The sequence below is a fragment of the Microcaecilia unicolor genome, chromosome 8 (assembly GCF_901765095.1).
Source record: "Microcaecilia unicolor chromosome 8, aMicUni1.1, whole genome shotgun sequence".
Classification (NCBI taxonomy): Eukaryota; Metazoa; Chordata; class Amphibia; order Gymnophiona; family Siphonopidae; genus Microcaecilia; species Microcaecilia unicolor.
This window is the reverse complement of record NC_044038.1, coordinates 213359873-213380474: the sequence shown is the minus strand read 5'-3', so window position 1 is coordinate 213380474 and position 20602 is coordinate 213359873. Positions and strand designations below refer to the sequence as shown.

Below are 20602 nucleotides of genomic sequence, written 5' to 3'. Positions count from 1 at the left end.
GGCACTGTAGTCCCCAGTCTCACCTGCCTGCCCTCGGCTCTGTCGACAGCCCCCCTCCGTCCGCCACCGGGCCCCCTGCATTCAAATCGGCAGCACCTCACCTCCGTGTGAAAGCGGCAGATCGACTCCCTTCGGGCTTTCCCTCACTGTGTCCCACCCTTGTCTGATGTAAGTTCCTGTTTCCGCGAGGGCAGGGCACAGTGAGGGAGGGCCTGAAGGGAGGCGATCTGCCGCTTTCACACGGAGGTGAGGCGCTGCCGATTTGAATGCAGGGGGCCCGGTGGCGGACAGAGGGGGAGCTGTCGATGAGGCTAGGGGTGGGCGGGTAGAGACTGGGGACTGCGGCGCCGACGGCCTGAGAGCAGGAGAGGGAGGCGACAGTGGTAGCGATTGTGGGGGCAGCAGCGGTGGCCCCAGGGGTGGCCATGCCCCAGGCCCGGCTCAGTCTCTCGGTGGCCCTGGTAACAAGAAATGTGTATCCCAGTGGGCAAAACATTGTTTAAAAGAACGTTTATCACTGCCAGCCGAATATTGATCGGGTGGTGCACTGCATAGATTTGGGACAGGTTTTCTAAATGTGTGATAGCGTCTCAGAAGCACTTTTCCCAAATTCATGAAACAATTATTTTTCAGTCATCTGCAGTGGAAAATGCACTTTTTTCTAGAACACTTTCTAGATCTCTAGCAGGGAGAGGTGAATCAGGTTTCTTCATATACGTTCTACCATACGTGTAACTAAGTAAAGAGCTTCCATTTGTATCTCCATCAGCTTTCGTTCAGGCCCTTTGGGAGCCACTAGCCAGTGTTCTCGGTTCCGTTTTCAGCACAAAATATAATATCCTACCCATTAGCTATTATTTTTTATCTGGCCAGTGTAATAAAAGTAATTTACTAATGATATCCTTTTACCCAAGGCTGTTGAGTTGGCGGACAGGAATAATAGGATAAATCACTGTGGCTGTGTGGAGATCATTTTAAAATGTTTTAATAATATTAATGTGCCTTGCAGAGGACTGAATGGATGTATCCGTTATTATTCAGCTCAGACATACAGGGTCCCAGCATCATCTCCCGCAGCTTAAAATCTATCAGTGGGCAGAGTGGGTGAACTAGGTCACCCCGTTGACTTATTTCCGCTGTTTCTAAACCAGCAGTACAGAACTGAAGTTTACAGACATACATAGGAGGCTTTAGAAAAAAAATATTTCAATGTAAAATTTAAAGAATTTGATCCCAAAAGAGTAAGTAAAAACCAGGAAGAAAGTAAAAGCTCTGAGATCAGAAGTTGGCAATGGTGCTGACCTTATGAGTACCAGGATGCTTATACAGATAACTGCTAACAAAGGGTTTTTTTTAAGACCTCAGTTGCTGGAGTCACGGGGCACTTTACAGCTTTTGCCTCCACTCTCCAATCATCACTGGTCTTCCGATAGAAATTTTTTGTGTTTTATTTTATGTTAGGTTTATTAATATATTTTAATTGATCTCCGGTAACCGAGGTCTTCAAAAAAAAGACTTTGTTAGCTTCAAAATCACAAGTCCAAAATATAAATTTTGAAATGCTAGTAGTGATTGGTCTTGTATTAAGTCTAGAGACTTAAGGGTGGATATACAGATTGTACACCTGTCTTTTTAGATTGTAAGCTCCTTGAGCAGGGACTGTCCTTCCATGTTAAATTGTACAGCGCTGCGTAACCCTAGTAGCGCTTTAGAAATGTTAAGTAGTAGTTAAGTAGTAGTATATACAGATAACTGGCCATTCAAAGCACTGCATGGCCAGTTATCTGTTTTTAAACAGAGGTGATTTGGGGCAGACCAGGGGCAGCACTTAAAGTTATTTATTCAGTGGCAACATTCAGCCGCTGAACGGATAACTTACGCATCCAATGAAAATTGCAGGTATGACTTTAAGCAGATGAAAGATTTACTGTATATAAATTTGTACGGGCACAGGCAGCACCACTTGTGTTACAACAATACGGAAAATGTGCTTGTGTATGTGTGCATGTGTATCAGAAAAGAGTGCACACGCTTCCGAAAGAAGGCGCACTGTCCATAGTGTGCACTGTTCACAAATAGAATACTCTGTTTCTCACTAATGCTCACTCTTTCAGAGGACTGCGCACTATTTACGACATAGAAAAAAAAAACGAAATTTCAGGAAAATTCAAGTCCTTTCAGGCAAAGAATGACAAAACAGCAACACAGAAAGGTTCAAAGCACACAACACGAAGACAAAATCAAGAACAACATCAAGGAAAGGACCCACAAAATTGGAATAAACACTATTCCTTTATTCATAGACCCAACACAGGCTGTGTTTTGGCATCAAACGCCTGCATCACGAGTCTAATAGGTGAACCCGAACTTAAAAACACAAATATGGTGTTTCAACACACTTAAGGATCGGGATAGCTCAAAAACATACTGCCAAAAAACGGTGTCTTAGAAATGACTGGTGCCAAAACACAGCCCATGTCGGGTCTATGAGTGAAGAATTATTGTTTATCCCAATCTTGTGGTGCTGCTTTTGATTTTGTCAAAGAATGGCAAAACAATATGGGAACTGTCATCCCAAATAAATGCACATCCACAATAACCACATACTTCTCTTTCCCCATATGTCTAGTTCTCCAAAGCAATGAGATTCATTAAGGGTGCCTGAGGACTGCAATGGTTTGGGGTTTCAGGATATCTCTGATGAATATGCAGGAGAATATATTTGCACAAATTAGAGAGAGAATGCAGGAAAAACCTGTATTGTGCATGTTTATTAGGTAGATCCTGAAAACCCAGTGTTTACCTGGCCCTGAAGACTGGAAATACCACAGATCCAAAGAATTATTGCCATAGCCACAGAATGGGAATCTTTATAGATCGTGACACGTTTTATTGAATTTGGTTAAAAAAAACAGCAATAAAGTAGAAGAAAACATTTTTTACAGTACTACTAGACAAAATCAACATTGTGCAAACATATAAGGGACAGTCCCTGCTCAATGGAGCTTACAGTCTAGTTAGTTCCTACCCCGTGGTACACGAACACTAGTCTTTAGATGTTTCACAGCTTTCAAAGGATCTGGCTTTCTACAGTGTTAATACAGCTACTGAAACTCAGCATTCACAGAATTGGAAATGTGAGCCTTAGATATGCACTGGAAGCAGGAGTTCTTTTCTTGTCTTTTTTTTTTTTTTTTTTCAAACAAGAATAATCAATAAGCCTAATGGTTTATTAAAACATGTCTTACTGCTATTCAGCACCAGGGTGTGGACAGCTCCTGTGATGGACAGACGGACAGATGCCCGCATCATATTTAATAGCACTTTTCAAATTTTTTGAAACACGCTAAGAGAAAAATAACTGGAAACCACACAGTTGTCTGCAGGCATCTCTCGTCACTGTCTGTGTGAAATTATCCTCAACGGAAATGCATTCCATTACTAGAGAGCGTTCTCCGTGGCCGTACAATAGAAAACAAATTCTTGAAAAACGTCTTTAATTATTCATTCAGGAATACCATTCTTTAAGCTTCTTTTCATAAATGTTAATCTTTATTATTGCCTTACTAGAGTGTAAAAAAAAAGGTAATACCTGTTATTAAAAGACCTATCAGGTTGACATGGATAAATGTTGGTGGCTATTTAATTGTTTCCCATCTGCAGTTATATACAGTTTCCCTCAAAGTGAAGGGTAATTTTTTTGTAGTAGCTGCTTATTTTCAATGTACAAAACCCTTGTGAGTAATTCCATTAGCTGCCCTACAGCACTGTAGTCTACAGTCTCCCTCAGGCTGTTCTGAAATATTGATGAAATCCTTGCTTTTGTGTCTTCCTCTGATACACTAAACATTTGTCTGATGTTAGCTGAACTTGAATGGATCTGTTCAGAGTTACATCAGTAGTGCCTTCAAAGGCTTGAAGGCTGTTTGGGATATATTTTTTTTAACCAATCGAAGTTTCAAAGCTTAACCATGAGATTGTGTGGGCTGGATGGAAAAAGAAAACTAAGTTTAAATCATAAGATGAGAAATGTCTAGGGTTTTGTATGACCGTTGCGTGAATAGCGTAGGATGGACACTTGCCCAAGCTGTTCTGATCCAAGGTTGGTTTCCAGCTGTAAAAAACACTGTCCAGAACAGTGCCTTGCCACTTGCATTCTTGTTAGAAATCTGTAGTAATGAGGTACAATGACCGCAATAAACAGGGAGGTGCACTGAATAGGCAACTCGATTAGTGGGGTTCAAAGATGATCCATAAGTCAACCAAGTAACGCCCATCTCAGAGGAAGAGGGATGTTCAGTCAAATCCATTGTTCCGTTTCTTGAATATGTTACAATATTAATGCACTATGTATCCTCATGAAGGGCAGAGGAGTGGCCTAATGATTAGAGCAGTGCGCTGAGGACCAGGTTCAAATCCCACCGCAGTTTCCTGTGACCTTGGGCAACCCACTTAACCCTCCATTGCCTTGTGATGGCTAGTGGTGGCACTGGCAACTTCACTCTGTTTAGTGCCTACCTCTGAAACTGTCACACTTGTGACAGCCCCATGAGCCACTCATTGCTTCTGGATAGGAGGGACAAGAGTGAAAGTGAATAAGTATCCACATGAGGCCATCATTTTGATTCATGGAGGTGCAGGGTCATGAGCCCTTGGGTATCTCTCTTGCCCTCCCTACACTACCCAGCCAGAACCCCCTCCCCCCTCCCTAGTTGAGGCTGCAGGAAGTGCAGGGGCTGAGGAGTCCAGGGATGGGGGTGCAGGGATAGAAAGACTCCAGGATGGTATGACTAACCTATGATACTGATGTGTCACAGGTTAATGAACGCTGCAGTAAATTTTCACATGATAAAATAACATTTTTATTACCAATTAGTAACTAGAGACCTGTGACACAAATAAAGATAAAAAGACCCAGTTAGTCTCTCCAGTTTACTTCCTGGTTCAAGATCAGAAACTGCAGTTGATCTCCAACTTTCCCTTGAAATCCATTACTAGAAGGCTGTTCCATGAATCTAGCATCCTTTCCATGAGGGAATATTTTCTAATGTTAAATCTTAGTTTACTCCTTTGAAACCTGAGGCAATGCTCTATTTTAAAATTTCCTTTGCACTGGACGAAGTTTGCGTCGTGCATTATTTATATCTAATGAAGATAAGTGGGTTCTAAATGTAATCAGTTAAAATGAAATCTTTGACATATTTGAATATGTCTACCATAAATTCCCTCCCCCTCCATCTCACATAGTTATCGCAACCTGAAAAGATCTTTACACCCGTGTTGACGCGCCGTTGTGTATTTGCATAAACAGATAAATTAGTTTCCCCTGAATTGGGTCAGTTTTATCCTGCAGCCTACAGACTCTTCTGTTTGCTGTTATATGCCATGATATCACATGATCTTCTTTCTGAGTCAATCAACAAATCAACAGCAGCTCTCTCCTACTCTGTAGAATTATTATTATTATTATTATTATTGTAGAATTATCATTATTTTCCTCCAATGATAACCAGCATTTTCTTTCTATACAGGCTAACATCATTGAAGCCTCAAGCATAACTCAGCTAAACCAGAGCTCAAACTGAATAAACATATTTTCTTACTTTTAGTATTCAATCTTGGTTTTGTGTGGTGAAATATCTTTGTTCCGTTCTCAAAATAGCCTGAGTATGTTGGACTTCATTGGCGGGCAGCCGTAAACCCTTCCATTTACTTGTAGCAAAAGCTCCTTATGGACACTCTCATTACCTGGCCAATAACAGTAATTGTGTTTGAAAAAGACCCACCTCCTCCAGGAATCAAAGGTAATTTCATGCTAGATCAAACTGCCCTGAACAGAGAATGCTAATTATGCAAAATATGCCTAGTGGTTTTGTGACAGCTGTCCACTGTAGACCGAATTCCGCCTTGCAGATTTAGTCCGGGTGCTTCCTGTGTGATACGAACCATCAGGCAACCACAGAGAAACAGAACATGAGTTGAGCGGAAACTTGCCAAGATAATGTTTAAGAAGCTATTGCTTTGCTAATGAAAGTATGTTGGTGTGTGAAAAAATGCCACCATGCCTGGCAATTAGCCAGGACAGCTAGACTGCGTGCCATTTTTACAATGGAAAAGAATGCAATAAATAATTCTAAGGTGGCCTTATGAAACCATGGTTCTAAGAAGCCAAGACCTACAGAGGCTTATTTTTAAATCACACAGACTTACAGAGTTACATAGGTTTCTATGAGGGGCATTCTCAATATGACGTCTAAGTCCGACTTTGGATGTTTTGCACAAAACATCCAAAATCCAAATAGGAAAGAAGGTCATTTTTGAAAAAGGCAAACATCTATCTTTTTTTTATCAAAAATACTGTTTCGAACAAGGTTTTGTGATTTGGACGTTTTGTGTTTTGGTCCGTTTTCGAAAACAAAAATGAATAAGTGCAAAACGTAGAGATTCCCTGCCATTGGGATGTAGGAGGAGTCAGCATTTTTAGTAGACTGGTCCCCCAGACATCCTAGGAGAGCAACGGAGCACCCTAGAGGGCACTTCTGTGCACTTCATAAAAATCCTCCCAGGTACACATCTCACCCTTGCTTCCTTATCTTGTCCCCTGAGCCCACCCAAAACCTACTGCCCCCCCCCACACACACACACACTGTACACCACTACAGTAGCCCTTATGGGTGAAGTGGGCACCTATATGTGGGTACTGTAGGGTTTATGGTGACTGTGAGGGGTCACAGTTTCCACCACAAGTGTGATAGGTAGAGGGAGATAGGGAACTGAGTCCCTCACTCCATAGTGCACTGCATCGACCACTACACTACTGCAGGGACCTTCATGCTGCTCTAATAGACCTGACTTTAACATCTGAGGCTGTCATAGAGGCTGGTAAAAATTATATTTTTATTCACATTTGTGGGGGGTGGGAGGAGGTCAGTGACAACTAGGGAGTATTTGGGGGTCACCCTGATTCCCTCCAGTGGTCATCCAGTCATTTAGGGTACTTTTTTGTGCCTTATTCATTATAAAAACAGGTTTAGCTCAAAACATCTTGGTTTTAGTCCTGGACGGTTTGGTTTGGTTTTGTTCCATTATGGCTGAAAAATGGAGAACACCCAGATCCTGCCCTTAACACAGCCCCAACACGCCCCCTTGAGATTTGGACGTACTGCAGAAGAGCAGCATAGAAAAACGTCTGAAAAATAGGTTTAGAAAATACTGATTTGGATGTTTTTGTGAGAAAAAGTATCCAAATGCTGCTTTATGCCACCTTTTAGACGTTTTCCTTTTTCGAAAATGAGCCCCTATGTAACTTTGTAAGTCTATGTGCTTTGGAAATGAGCACCATAGTCCACTGCAGAGCTTTTTCGTCATTCACTAACCGAATAATATCATGCCTAGGGTTACCATATGGCTCCAGAAAAAGGAGGACGGATTGAGCCAGCCGGGTTTTACTTCCATTGCTTTCAATCGAAGTAATTGCCCATTGCTTTCAATGGAAAGCAATGGAAGTAAAACCCGGCTGGCTCAATCCATCCTCCTTTTTCTGGAGCCATATGGTAACCCTAATCATGCCTATATTAATCATGAGAAGCTACGCTGATCCTTGATGTACCACCATTTCTCTAGCATTAAAAGCCTCCTCTAAAATAAACTTACCAGGAGCATAGAGTTGAGCTAAAATGTGTCTTCTCTTAGTTAATGCAGTAAGACATTCTTAGGAAACAGCAAAGAGAAGTAGGGTTGACGCCTGTTAACGGAATGAAATAGTTTAGAGATCGAAACAGTGTTTGCCAAAAAGAAAAGGATGTTTGAGCTGAAGCCAGACAAGTAGGAAACAGGATTACCTTGTACCACTGCTGGGTTTCTGTAGTACTGATGTTATTTTAAATAAAGCTGGAATAGTGTGTATGTATGAAATTATACAGATGGCGGAGAGAGTTTACACAGATTCTGAAGGTTGTGCTGGACAGTGATTTAGTGTCCCTCTTCTTGGCAAAAAAATAAACTTTCTAGTCTTGGAAGGAACTAGATATATTTTTTTTACAGAAATACCTCTCTGTGTGCGGGAAAAAATGTATCCAGTTGGACCAAAAATAGATTTTAGTCAGTGGAAAAATTAAGAATAAAAGTCATTGGTTTTGAGTATGATGAAGTACTGTATTAAAGTATTTGGAAAGACATGACCTATCCACTCTTATGCCTTGATAATCATGTCTGGATGTTTTCTTAAGGAGCATCAATGGGGATAGAACTATATGAATGGTGGAATCTACATTGGGTTTCCAGGATACTGTGAACGGTGGCAAAGTCTTAGGATTTCATAGCTTCCTTCCATTTTATTCAGTCTAAATACTGAAGGTGAGGGTGTGTAACCAGAAACGAACTAATGGGGACTCTGAAAAGCAAAAATCTAAAATGGCCATCATAAAGCAGGATATAAATGTACATAAATAAATATCCCTCCCAGTATTGGGCATCTACTGTTCGAGTTTATTGTTTTAAATTTAAGATTTGATTCAACAGATCCCCATTTTCCATCAAGAAAACAATAGCAAAGTCCCTGGTTGTATCCAGGGCTTTGTTTCTTCCATGATTTTTAGTGAAGTTTTGATCTAATCTCAGTTCATGATTCCATAAACTACATCCATGTTTTAACTGGACTATATAGTCTGGCAGCATTAGCTTTATGCACTGCATCTTGAGTGTTTTAAATTTCAGATGGTTCTGCAGTAGCATCCATTTCCCATTTATGGAAAAATATATGGACCTCAATAGTGGGCACTTCTCAAGAATAAAACCACAATTCCAAAGAGTGATCCCAAAACCAAAAAATAATTCATGTATGAGGCAGCTCCTATTTGGCGTATCATTCTGAGATAAAATGGCCACACTAGTGGTTCCCAAACCTGGTTCTGGTGCACCCCAACGAACAGAAGGAGAGTGGGAACAGAGTCGGGCGCTTCAAGAAACAGACCAAGGACCATGTTTCAGCACTCAAACTGCCTTCTTTGAGCTACTGGCACCCAAAAGCCATACTTTTCATCGTAACTCACAAAGGTCTTTTTAAAGACCACAACGTTTTTCAATGGATCTATCTCCGAAGACTTGATCCATAAAGATTTTACATACACGATTACCGAGACTCCTGAGGAAGGCGCTTTGAATGCTGAAATATGGTTCCGTGTAGTGTCATCTTTTAATAAATTTTATATCTACGTTGAACATCCTTGGTCTGTTTCTTTCAATTTTCAGCAACTTGCATACTCTCTCACATTGAGAAAAAATGAACCTCTTCCCTGAGGAAGATGTGGAGCTTGGCCATATCGGTGGAGATTCTCACAGGGTGGAAAGCAGCCACAAGTTAAGTGGTGCTATTGATATTAATTGTTTTGATTTCTTTTTGGACTGTTCTTAAAAAATAATCAACAAAAGTTACTTAATAATTATGGGAAAGCTTAGACAACTAAAATTATCTAAAAAAACTGAAAAAGGTAGATTGATGAAGATTTGCATATTGTTGCACTTGAAAGTCTGGAGTGCATCGTTGATGCTGTGAATTCTAATGATCCTTATAAAATTTGTGGAAAATGTGTGAAAGTAAGTTGCGAGTGTTCTGAGATATTTGTGATAGTCTTTCTGAAATGACATTTACTCTGCTGATGCTTTGTTTTTGATGACATAGCTGTCTGGGATAAAGAATAGTGTTTTATGTATGTCAGGGGCATAGCCAGACCTCGGCGGTAGGGGGGTCCAGAGCCCAAAGTGGGGGGGCACATTTTAGGCCACCTCCCCCAGCCACCAACCCCCCCCCCCCCCCCCCCCGCCACTTTCACCCCCCTGCCGCCGACCCTCCCCCACCACTTTCGACCCCTGCCGTCACCGCCAGGTACCTTTGCTGGCAGGGGTCCCCAACCCCCGCCAATCTTACCCTTCTTCAGCACCGGTCTCCGGCGCATTCACTCACTTCGCTGATCTGTGCTGATCACAGCACAGATCAGCGAAGTGAGCGAATGCGCCGGAGACCGGTGCTGAAGAAGGGTAAGATTGGCGGGGGTTGGGGACCCCCGCCAGCAAAGGTAGCTTGCGGCGGTGGTGACGCGAGAGGGGGTCGAAAGTGGAGGGGGCCAGGACTAAATCTGTGGGGGCCCATGCCCCCGAGGCCCCAACTAACTACGCCCCTGATGTATGTCCCTGCATAACTAGACTTTTTTGTCCATTTTGTTGGATTTAACCTTAGGGATCAGCAGTGGCTTTCCCCAGATCTTCCTTAATAATGGTTTATGAACTTTACCTCCAGGAGTTTGACCAAACCTTTTTTAAACCCGATCACACTAACTGCTGTTACTACCACATCCTCTGGCAGTGAGTTCCAAAGCTTAATTATGTGTTGAGGGGAAAATGATTTTCTGCTATTTGTTTTAAATGAATTAACTTAGGGCCCCTTTACGAAGCTGCAGCAAAAAGGGGCCTGTGCTGGTATCGGCGCGTGTTTTTGATGCGCACCGAGGCCCCATTTTACTGCAACGGGTAAAAGGCAGGTCTTTGTTTTCTTCAGGTAATGGCTGTTCAGCAAGTGAAGCACTTGTCACGTGGCCATTTCGGAGGGAGCATTTCCCGCCACCCATTGAGATGTCGGTACGGGTTCCCACGCTAACCCAGTACTAACCGGGCAGCGCACGGCAATACCCAATTACCACCGGGTACACACCGGTGCTACAAAAATAAAAACGTATTTTTGCAGTGCCAGATATGGCGCATGCTGGGGGTAGGAACTACCACCAGGTTGCTGCAGTAGCCCAGCGGTACTTCCCTTTTAACGAGTGGTAAGTCCACTTTGAGCTTACAACCTCTTTGTAAAAGGTCCCCTTAGTATGTTTTAACTTGAAGATTTCCAAAGTCAGTTAAATCTTTTGAACATACACCCTCGACAAAAAAATAAACCATTTCAATACGTTATAGTTGCTCTGCCCTCCATATGAAACAAAATCTGAATTCAGTCGATAATGTAGGGCTTTATTGGAATTGATAATAGTGTTTGCTTTCTTTGATGCGATTTGTAAAACTCTTCTTGAATAAAGTTTTAAGAGTTGCATGGTTGCTGAAATAATACCTGTTATAGCAAAACAAAAAGTCGGCAGTCAAGGGACTTGTCCATAAATATGTTAGCAATTTCAGTCATAGTGATTCGGCATTCAAAGGTTCATACTGTAATGTGACCCTGAACTCTAATGCATGCCTAACGCAGGAACCTCAACCTGAACTTAATATAACTGAATTCCTGGAAAACTCATTAGAAGTTGCTACATATCGAACTACTTTATTAGTGTCATTTGCATTTGAATCTGATAGGAAACAATATTTTTTGACTATATTTCAGACATTTGAGTGACAATTTCTTGGGTGAAAAGATACAAATATTTCCTGATTTAAATAAAGACACAGAAACGAAGAAAAGAATTCATGGCGTTAAAACCTAGAGTTCTTGCATTAGGTGGTACTTATATTTTAAAATTTCCTTGTAGGTGTCTTGTATCTATAAATAATGTAAATTGGCTTTTCTTAGACCCAAAGAAAATGTCAGAATATATAATTTCTAAGGAAAAGCATGTTGTTTCAACCTGAAACCTCACATAGACAACGCTGTTAATACCGCTAGCGAGCAGGTTCTTGTTCTCCTCTCTGAATTGATTATAGTTTTTTCCTTATTGTATAATTTTCTAAATCTTGTCTCCAAATATTGTGGTCAAAATATTTGAGTTTAATTACCTTAATCCCAATTGGGAATTAGCATTGTCTAGTTTTTTTTTATTCTTTAATTCTTTGCATTTATATGATATGAATGTAATATTGAATATAAGGAAATTAAAAAAAGCATTCTGCATTAGTTATGCCATCTGCATGTGCTAAGCATGCAGTATTTATTTATTTATTTTTGAATTTTGGGGGAGGAAGGGTGACAAGGCGGAGAATGGGTGTGGATATGCTAATCAGCTAGCATGCTGACATTACCACTGTGTTAACTGGTTAACATCTCCATAATGCAGGAGTCCTTAGCATCTCCGAAATAGAAGGCAGTAAGCTCTCTTGCGTTAATTGTTTTAAATGACCGTACGCTAATGCTAACAGCACTATAAATGGGCTTAGGGCTAGATTCTATAGATGGCGACTGAAAAATCCGCACGGTAAAAACATACGCCTAGGCATATTCTCTAAAGTACACCCAAATTTATAGAAGACGCTTAAATTTCCATGAGGCATATAGAATACGCCAAGTGCCTCTCCACACAACCAAATTTGGTCGCATCCATTTAGGCCATTTTTTACTTGGCTTAAATCCCAATGCCTATTAGACGCAAAGCGGATGTATTCTATAATAATACGTATAGATTTTAGAAACACCCATTCCACGCCCATAATTATGCCTCCTTTTCAACTGTGCAACTTGGAATTTACGTGCACCATGTTACAGAATACGCTTAGCAAGTTGTGTGCGTAAATCGTAATTATTGTCAATTAGTGCTGATAATTGCTTGTTAACATCCAGTTGATAGCACTGATTAGCTAGTTAACCAATTAAGTTACGTACATTACATAAGAACATAAGAGTAGCCATGCGCGGTCAGACCAATGGTCCATCTAGCCCAGTATCCTGTTTTCCAAACAGTGGCCAAGGCAGGTCACAAGTACCTGGCAGAAACCCAAATCGTGGCAACACTCTATACTACAAATCCCAGGGCAAGCAGTTGCTTCCCATGTCTGTCTCAATAGCAGACTATAGACTTTTCCTCCAGGAATTTGTCCAAACCTTTTTTAAACCCAGATACACTAATCACTGTTACCACATCCTCCGGCAAAGAGTTCCAGAGCTTAACTATTCGTTAAGTGAAAAAAATATTTGCTCTTATTTGTTTTTAAAGTATTTCTGTGTAACTTCCTCGAGTGTCCCCTAGTCTTTGTACTTTTGGAATGAGTAAAACATTGATTTACTTCTACTCATTCTACACCACTCAGGATTTTGTGGACCTCAATCATATCCCCCCCCCTCATCCATCTCTTTTCCAAGCTGAAGAGCCCTAACCTCTTTAACCTTTCCTCATACGAGAGGAGTTCCATCCTCTTTATTATTTTGGTCACTCTTCTTTGAACCTTTTCTAATTCCGCTATGTCTTTTTTGAGATACTGCTTCGATTTCCGTGCGGAAATTAAAGCGTGATATATAGAATTTGGGGGTTAGTGTGTGGGAAAGTCTGCGTAAGAATGTTATAAGCCCATTTCTAAACGCAATTTAGAGAAAGGGCCCCGTTAGTCTACCAAGAGGCCTATTTACTAAGCTACATTGGCTGTTAACGTGGCAGATAGCATTTCTTGCTTGCTAATTTCTGGTTAATTACCTCACATATAAGGGGAAGGGGCATGGACTGGACAGGGAATGCACCTTACAGTTAATACAGGGGTATTTGCATGCATTAACTGGTAAGGCAGCAGATAAAGCAGATTAGTCAACACTATTTCAATAGATATAACATTCAGTAAAAACATTTTCTATGTGTTAGCTGAATGCCAAGGTGCTAGGACTGCCCCCTGTGGTTAACATTGAGGTTTTGCAGTTACTGTGCAGTAATTTTGGTTATTGATATGTGATAAGTGCAGAATCTCACTGCACTTTATTAAGGAGACTCCTAAAGGTTTTATATGTCCAGAATTATTCAGTCCTGCATAAAAGGACAATCAAATCCCTTTTTGGTATTTCTTATGTGACTTTTGCTTCAAACTTAGAAAAGACAGGGTTCACATTTTAAATACAACCTAAATAAAAAGCTCATGTTTGAAATTACTACCTCTCCAATTAAAGTATAGTTAGTAGTTATATTTCCAAGGCAGGAAGATTATTAACTGCAGACACTGTGATACTTAAAAAGAATTATGACCATCTGCCAATAAAAGGCTATAAGCCACAGAAAAAGACATAATTGGCTTTTTCATTTTCAATAGTAACAGGTCATAAACTGTGGATTAAATAAAAGTCCATTCCAAAAGGAAATATGAAGCAGAGAGTAAAACTTGACAGTGACATTATAATATAGTCACACACTCTTAAGAAAAGAAAAAATAAAAGACCAAAGTCCACCAAATGCAGACTTTCTTTGATACCACTTCTGTGTCTCTCTAGATGTGGTTTTAATGGCCTTGCTTAACTTCTCATTTGATTATTCTAGGAACTTTTGAAATCAAAGGTTAATGTTATTAATGTTATTTCATTATATCTGTGTGTTGTTGCAGGTTATGTCCAAGAGGAAGACCTAAAGGGTGAAGAAGTGAAGGAGGAGGAAGAAGAAGATGACGACAGTAATTCTGGACTTCAGCTTCAGGGCAGTAGTTATGCTGCCACTGATGAAGAGCAAGAACTGGGAACTGAGCAGAAAAGTAGTTTTAGTTACCAGAACTCTCCAGTAAGCCATATATCCAATCAGGATGCTGAAAATGAATCCCTTTTGAGTGACGCTAGTGACCAGGTGGCAGACGTGAAGAGCATTCCTTCAAAAGATGTCCAAGATCAAAAAACTAGCGTCAACCCTAAAGCTCAGAATGAAGTCTTCACGCATGACTGCATGCATAAAATGACATCAGTCTATGCAAATATTCTATCAGATTCCTACTGGACAAGGTTGGGGTTGGGTCTGAAGTTATCTAACACGGAGAGGAGAAACTGTGATAGCAGAAATGGAGGGAGCAAAAATGACTTTGATTGGCACCACGATGCACTATCGAAAAGTTTGCAGCAGAGTTTACCGTCAAAGTCAGTGTCCAAGCCCAACCTCTTCAGTTCCGTTCAGTTATATCGACAGAGCAGCAAGATCTGCGGAAGTGTATTTACGGGTGCCAGCAGGTTTAGGTGCAGGCAGTGCAGTGCAGCCTACGACACTTTGGTAGAACTCACAGTCCATATGAATGAAACCGGTCATTACCAGGATGACAACCATAAAAAGGACAAGCACAAATCGACCAGTTATTCAAAAACTAGAAAAAGGGCATTTCATGATATGGATAAGGAGGACGCACAGAAAGTTCTAAAATGCATGTTTTGTGGTGACTCTTTTGATTCCCTTCAAGATTTGAGCGTTCATATGATAAAAACAAAACATTACCAAAAAGTGCCTTTGAAGGAGCCAGTGCCCACCATTTCCTCAAAACTGGTAAGTCCTCCAAGGAAACGTGTTTTTGATGTTAACAGGCCTTGTTCACCGGACTCCACAACAGGATCTTTTGCAGATACTTGTTTGTCTCAGAAGGCTGCAAACATGCAGCTCTCATCCAACAACCGCTATGGCTACCAGAATGGGGCCAGTTACACATGGCAGTTTGAGGCCTGTAAGTCACAGATCCTGAAGTGCATGGAATGCGGCAGTTCCCATGATACCTTGCAGCAGCTCACTACACACATGATGGTAACAGGCCACTTCTTGAAAGTCACTAGCTCAGCTTCCAAAAAAGGGAAGCAGCTAGTTATGGACCCCTTAGCAGTGGAAAAAATGCAGTCTTTGTCTGAATCACCAGCAAGTGACTCACAGGCTTCAAAAGCAACAAGTCATGCATCATCAGACTGTGTGACACCTGCATTGGAACTCAACAAAGAGAGTCCAAGAGATAATCAGGATGAAATAAACCAAATTGAAAAAATGGGGAAGAACAATGTGCATGAAGATACTCCTGAGAAACCAGTTGATCCTACCCTAAAATACCAGTATCTAACAGAAGAAGACTTAGAAGATGGTTCGAAGGGTGGGGGAGATATTTTGAAGTCTTTGGAAAACACTGTCACCACGGCTATCAATAAAGCTCAAAATGGAACTCCCAGTTGGAGTGCGTACCCTAGTATTCATGCAGCTTACCAACTCTCAGAAGTGATCAAGCCTTCCTTACCAATAGGCTCCCAAGTGCTACAAATTAGGCCAACATTCACAAATAAACTAAGACCCATTGCTCCAAAGGGTAAAGTTACACTGCTGGTACCTGTCCCATCGCCAGCCTCCCAGTGTGTTCAAGTGAAGAAGGAACTCGAAGAGCCTGATAAATTACAGCAGGATGTTGGTAAAGAGAGTAGCCAAACTGAAGCTGTTTCACTATGCAAAAATGAAGATGAGTCTTTCAATAAAGTAGAGGCTTGCTCAGAGCTCAAAGAGTCAGAATCTCTTTTCATAAAGGAGGATAAGAAGGCAAGAGAACATGGTGAGAAAAACAAAACAAAGATCACAGAATCACTAGAATCTACTCTTAGTAATGGATGTGCCATCTTAAAAAGCGTTACCAACCATTCTTCTGAGTTGCCTTGCGTGAATCCTCTCAGTGCCCTGCAGTCAGTTTTGAATAATCACTTGGGCAAGGCCACTGAACCTGTGCGTTGCCAGTCCAACTCAAGTCCTTGCTCAAGCACAAATTCTGCATTCCAGAAATCTAACCTCAATGCACTAGAGAAACCTGTTGTATCTCCTACTCCACTGAGGCCTGCCCCTCTAGATAGTCCTTATTTATTTGAAAACAATGATCAGCCTATTGATCTCACCAAGTCTAAAAACAAGAAAGCTGAGTCAGTCCAAGCACGGTCTTGTACACCCCTGCCACAGAAACATGCACTCTCTGACATTGCAGATATGGTGAAGGTTCTTCCAAAAGCTACGACACCAAAACATACTGTTCCTTCGAGGATTGCACCAATGAAAATGGAAATGGATGTCAGACGCTTTGAAGACGTCTCAGCAGAGGTCTCTTCTTTACACAAAAGAAAAGGTAGACAGTCAAATTGGAATCCACAACATCTTCTCATCTTGCAAGCTCAGTTTGCTTCCAGCCTCTTCCAAACATCGGAAGGTAAATATTTATTATCTGATCTAGGTCCTCAAGAACGCATGCAGATTTCCAAATTTACAGGCCTGTCTATGACCACCATTAGCCACTGGTTGGCAAATGTCAAGTACCAGCTTAGAAAAACTGGAGGGACAAAGTTTTTGAAAAACATGGACAAAGGGCATCCCATCTTTTATTGCAGTGACTGTGCATCTCAATATAGAACCCCATCCACTTACATTAGCCACTTAGAGTCCCATCTAGGTTTCCAAATGAAGGACATGAACAGGCTGGCGGTGGAACAGCAGACCAAGGCAGAACGAGAAATCTCAAGGGTATCTATTCACAGATCACCTCATAAAGTAGCTGGGGAAGAGGACACAGACTCTAAGTTCAAGTGTAAGTTGTGTTGCCGGACATTTGCAAGCAAACACGCGGTGAAGCTACATCTAAGCAAAACACACAGCAAGTCCCCTGAACACCATTCCCAGTTTGTAGCTGAAGTAGATGAGGAATAGCTCGGAAGTAGATGGCACCTAGAAGAAGTGAGTTTTACTTTTCTGATAGTACAGAATTTTTTTTTTCAACGAGATAAAAAAAAAGCTTTGTACTTTCATAGGAGTAGAAAACACTCTAAAAAAAAATAAAACTGAGTCTAATGTATTGGTCTTCTAAAATATCTTCTTTATTTTGTGTTATGTTAAATGAGCAAAGCTTGTTTAGGTACATTATTATTACTGCTATTGTTGCCTTTATTCTTGTTACATTTCTTGATATTTTCTGCATTCTTGTCTCCTTTGTGCCTCCCCCCCTCCCGACAATGGGTGAGCTGCATAAAGCAGGTGATTCTCTGCTTGTAATGCCCCCATACTTTTTCCTTATTCTCCTTCATGGTGACGTGTTATTTTTTAAGTCATAATACAGAAAGGGTCCAAAGTACAGAACAGAGTCCAAAATACAGCAAAAAGCACCAAGAGCCTTCCGAAACAGGACACAGTTCTTTATTGATACAAATCAGTTTTCCAATATGGACCCGATATGGGCCGTGTTTCGGCACAAAACGCCTGCCTCAGGGGTCGAGTATGTTCAAACTTCTTCCCTATGAGATAGGGGGATAATCCGTTTGATTGAGAAGAGACGAAGGGACCTTATGATCTCAAAGCATTGATTAACTACTTCTCAAATCAAACGGATTATCCCCCCTCTCTCATAGGGAAGAAGTTTGGTCTTTGAACATACTGAACCCCTGAGGCAGGCGCTTTGTGCCGAAACACGTCACGTGTCGGGTCCACATTGGAAAATTGATTTTTATCAATAAAGAACTGTGTCCCGTTTATGAAAGCCCTTGGTGCTTTTTGCGATATTTTGGACATGTTATTTTTTAGCCAGCTTCCTCAGCCCCTGCTAAAGAGATGCACTTATTTTCATTCTGAAACAGAAAGGGGTGGGGGGTACTTCTCCACACGGAGACAAATTCAGTTCTTTAATTTCGAGATGTCACTGATCGTTTGCGATATGGCCCACCCGGTTTTCCTGACGCTGAATGTAATGTATTTGCTTATGTGTTTTAATGACCCATGCATGGTTCTAACTTTACATCTATTTTAGCTTGTAGGTTTTTATTCCACGACATTATGTTGTTTATCATCAGCCTAACATTATATGAAAATAAAAGTCAGTATAGTACTAAGGCCCCTACTTACTAAATGTTTGTGTGAGATTTTTAATGCAGGCTGTAATTCATGTTAACGTGACACTGTTAGTTAATGCACCATATAAACAGTGTGTGTTAACTGCTGCAGTAAACATTGGGTAAGGAGCATCTTTACCACACATTAACTGCTAACCTGGTAAATAATGTAAAACAGTTAATGTTGCCTCCAAAGCTGTAGCTAACTACATTTCATATTAGCAGCCATGGTATTGACTGTGGTAGTGGCTACTGCCCCCTGGCACTGCTGTGTTTGCAAAATTTCTGGGTACCTAACACTCCTCTGGGGTGACTTTTGCAGTTAACATGCATTAGGTGCGAAATATTGGCACGGTTTAGTAAGTAGGCCATATAAATGGTTTCATACTGAAGAGTGAGCAGAAACTGGTACATCATACAGATTGAAAGGGCCAATTTTTCCAAGGATTAATCTAGTTAATGTTTGAACTTAGCCGGACAAACACAGGATTTGAATTACTCTTCCTTTGCAATGGGCGCCATTATGTGCGCATAACTTGATATGCACATAAAATCTAGCTACATAAGAGACGAGACTGGAGATTTTCGGAGTGTTTATGCACATAAGTCTGGTCATGATAAAAGGTTGTCCAGAGTTAACTAGAGAATATCTCCAGATAAAGTTACGCATGCATTTTAAGTGGAAGGTTTTTGCTCATCAGTCCCACTAGAACACTCCAGGTAAAGTTAAGTGTGTAACTGTATGTGGTTAATTTATGCACTTGCTGGCTTTCTGACTATCAGCCCCAATGTCTTTGATATGAGCCTGTTTTTTCAAGAAGGTGATCCTTAAGCGACTTGAGCATGTAGAACTTTGTTTTATGTTCTCCGCTAGGCATTTATAAAATTGCCTCAAGGCTACATGCATAAAAGCATGCTATCAGAAAGCAAAGTATTTACTTTTATACAATATAGGGGCAATTCTGTGACAGGTCACCTACAGGTCATTTTGGTGCGCAGTAGGACCCTATTCTTTAAAGGAGAGTAGGCATCTAGAATAATTGGGTATTAGCATGCCTAACATTTAGGCATGAGCGCTTATGCCAGCTATACAGCAGCAAGTACCTACCAGTGCCTAAGCTCCACCCCTGTGTACACCCCCTTTGCAATCGCATGCAAAATAGTGCTCAGATGGCATCTAGCATATACATGCATAAGTGTGTACTTATGCATTTATATGCTAGAATTATAATATTTAGACATGTACCATTTAGATTCTATATAAGGTGCGGTGAGTAGCACATGTTAAATTGGGCACATGCCCAATTTGACAACCAATTATCATCAGCAATAATTGGAATCAAATTCGCTTCTTTTTAGACGTATTCCAGCATAGCTGAAAAGGGGGTATGGCCATGGGAAGAGTGTGGGCGCCTCAGGGGCATTACCCAAATTTACGTGCATGGTTATAGAATTCAGGGGAATGCGGCTACATTTAGGCACAGGTATTTAGATGAGGTTTTCAGCGGCGTAAATAGCCACGCCTGAATGTAGGCATGTTCCCCAGCCCTATGTGCTCTATACACCATGCCTTACTTTAGGCATGTTATATAGAGTAGCACTAAGTGTTTTTTTTTTTTTTCGGACATGTCTAGATTATAGACACCTTTAACAAAATCTGGCCCATAATGCACAATTAAATGTTTTTATACGTAGAATTGTCCTATATGTGCACAGATATTCATGGGGTTGAGGAGTGGGTAGAATGGGGGCACGATCAGAACTTGAGTACGAAGTCTACACCCAGGGCCCTGTAAGGTGCGCTAGCATTTTTATTGCATGCTAAAAATTAGTGCACGCTAACCAAGTAGACGCCCATAGGAATATTATGAGTGTTTATACGGTTAGCACACGCTAATGTGTAGCGCATACTAATAACGCTAGCACACCTTTAGTGCGGCTTAGTCAACAGGGCCCTTAGTTACTCCTGTGTTAGACCAGGCGTAACTTTGGGTGAGAGCTTTCCAAAAGTCTATTTTACAAAGAAACATAGGCACATATGTTACCTTTATAAAATAAATGCAGTTTGTGTCT

At 41.0% G+C, this 20602-nt stretch overlaps 1 protein-coding gene across 1 annotated transcript in view; it reads left to right on the top strand.

The window, feature by feature from the left end:
• TSHZ2 (teashirt zinc finger homeobox 2) overlaps positions 1-20309 on the top strand; it is a 331593-nt gene extending 311284 nt beyond the window's left edge. The window contains exon 2 of the mRNA XM_030211209.1: positions 14278-20309. Within this exon, the coding sequence (XP_030067069.1) occupies positions 14278-17357 (3080 nt within the window). The 3' untranslated portion in view covers positions 17358-20309. The remainder of the gene's footprint in view (positions 1-14277) is intronic.
• The last annotated feature ends 293 nt before the right edge of the window (positions 20310-20602 follow it).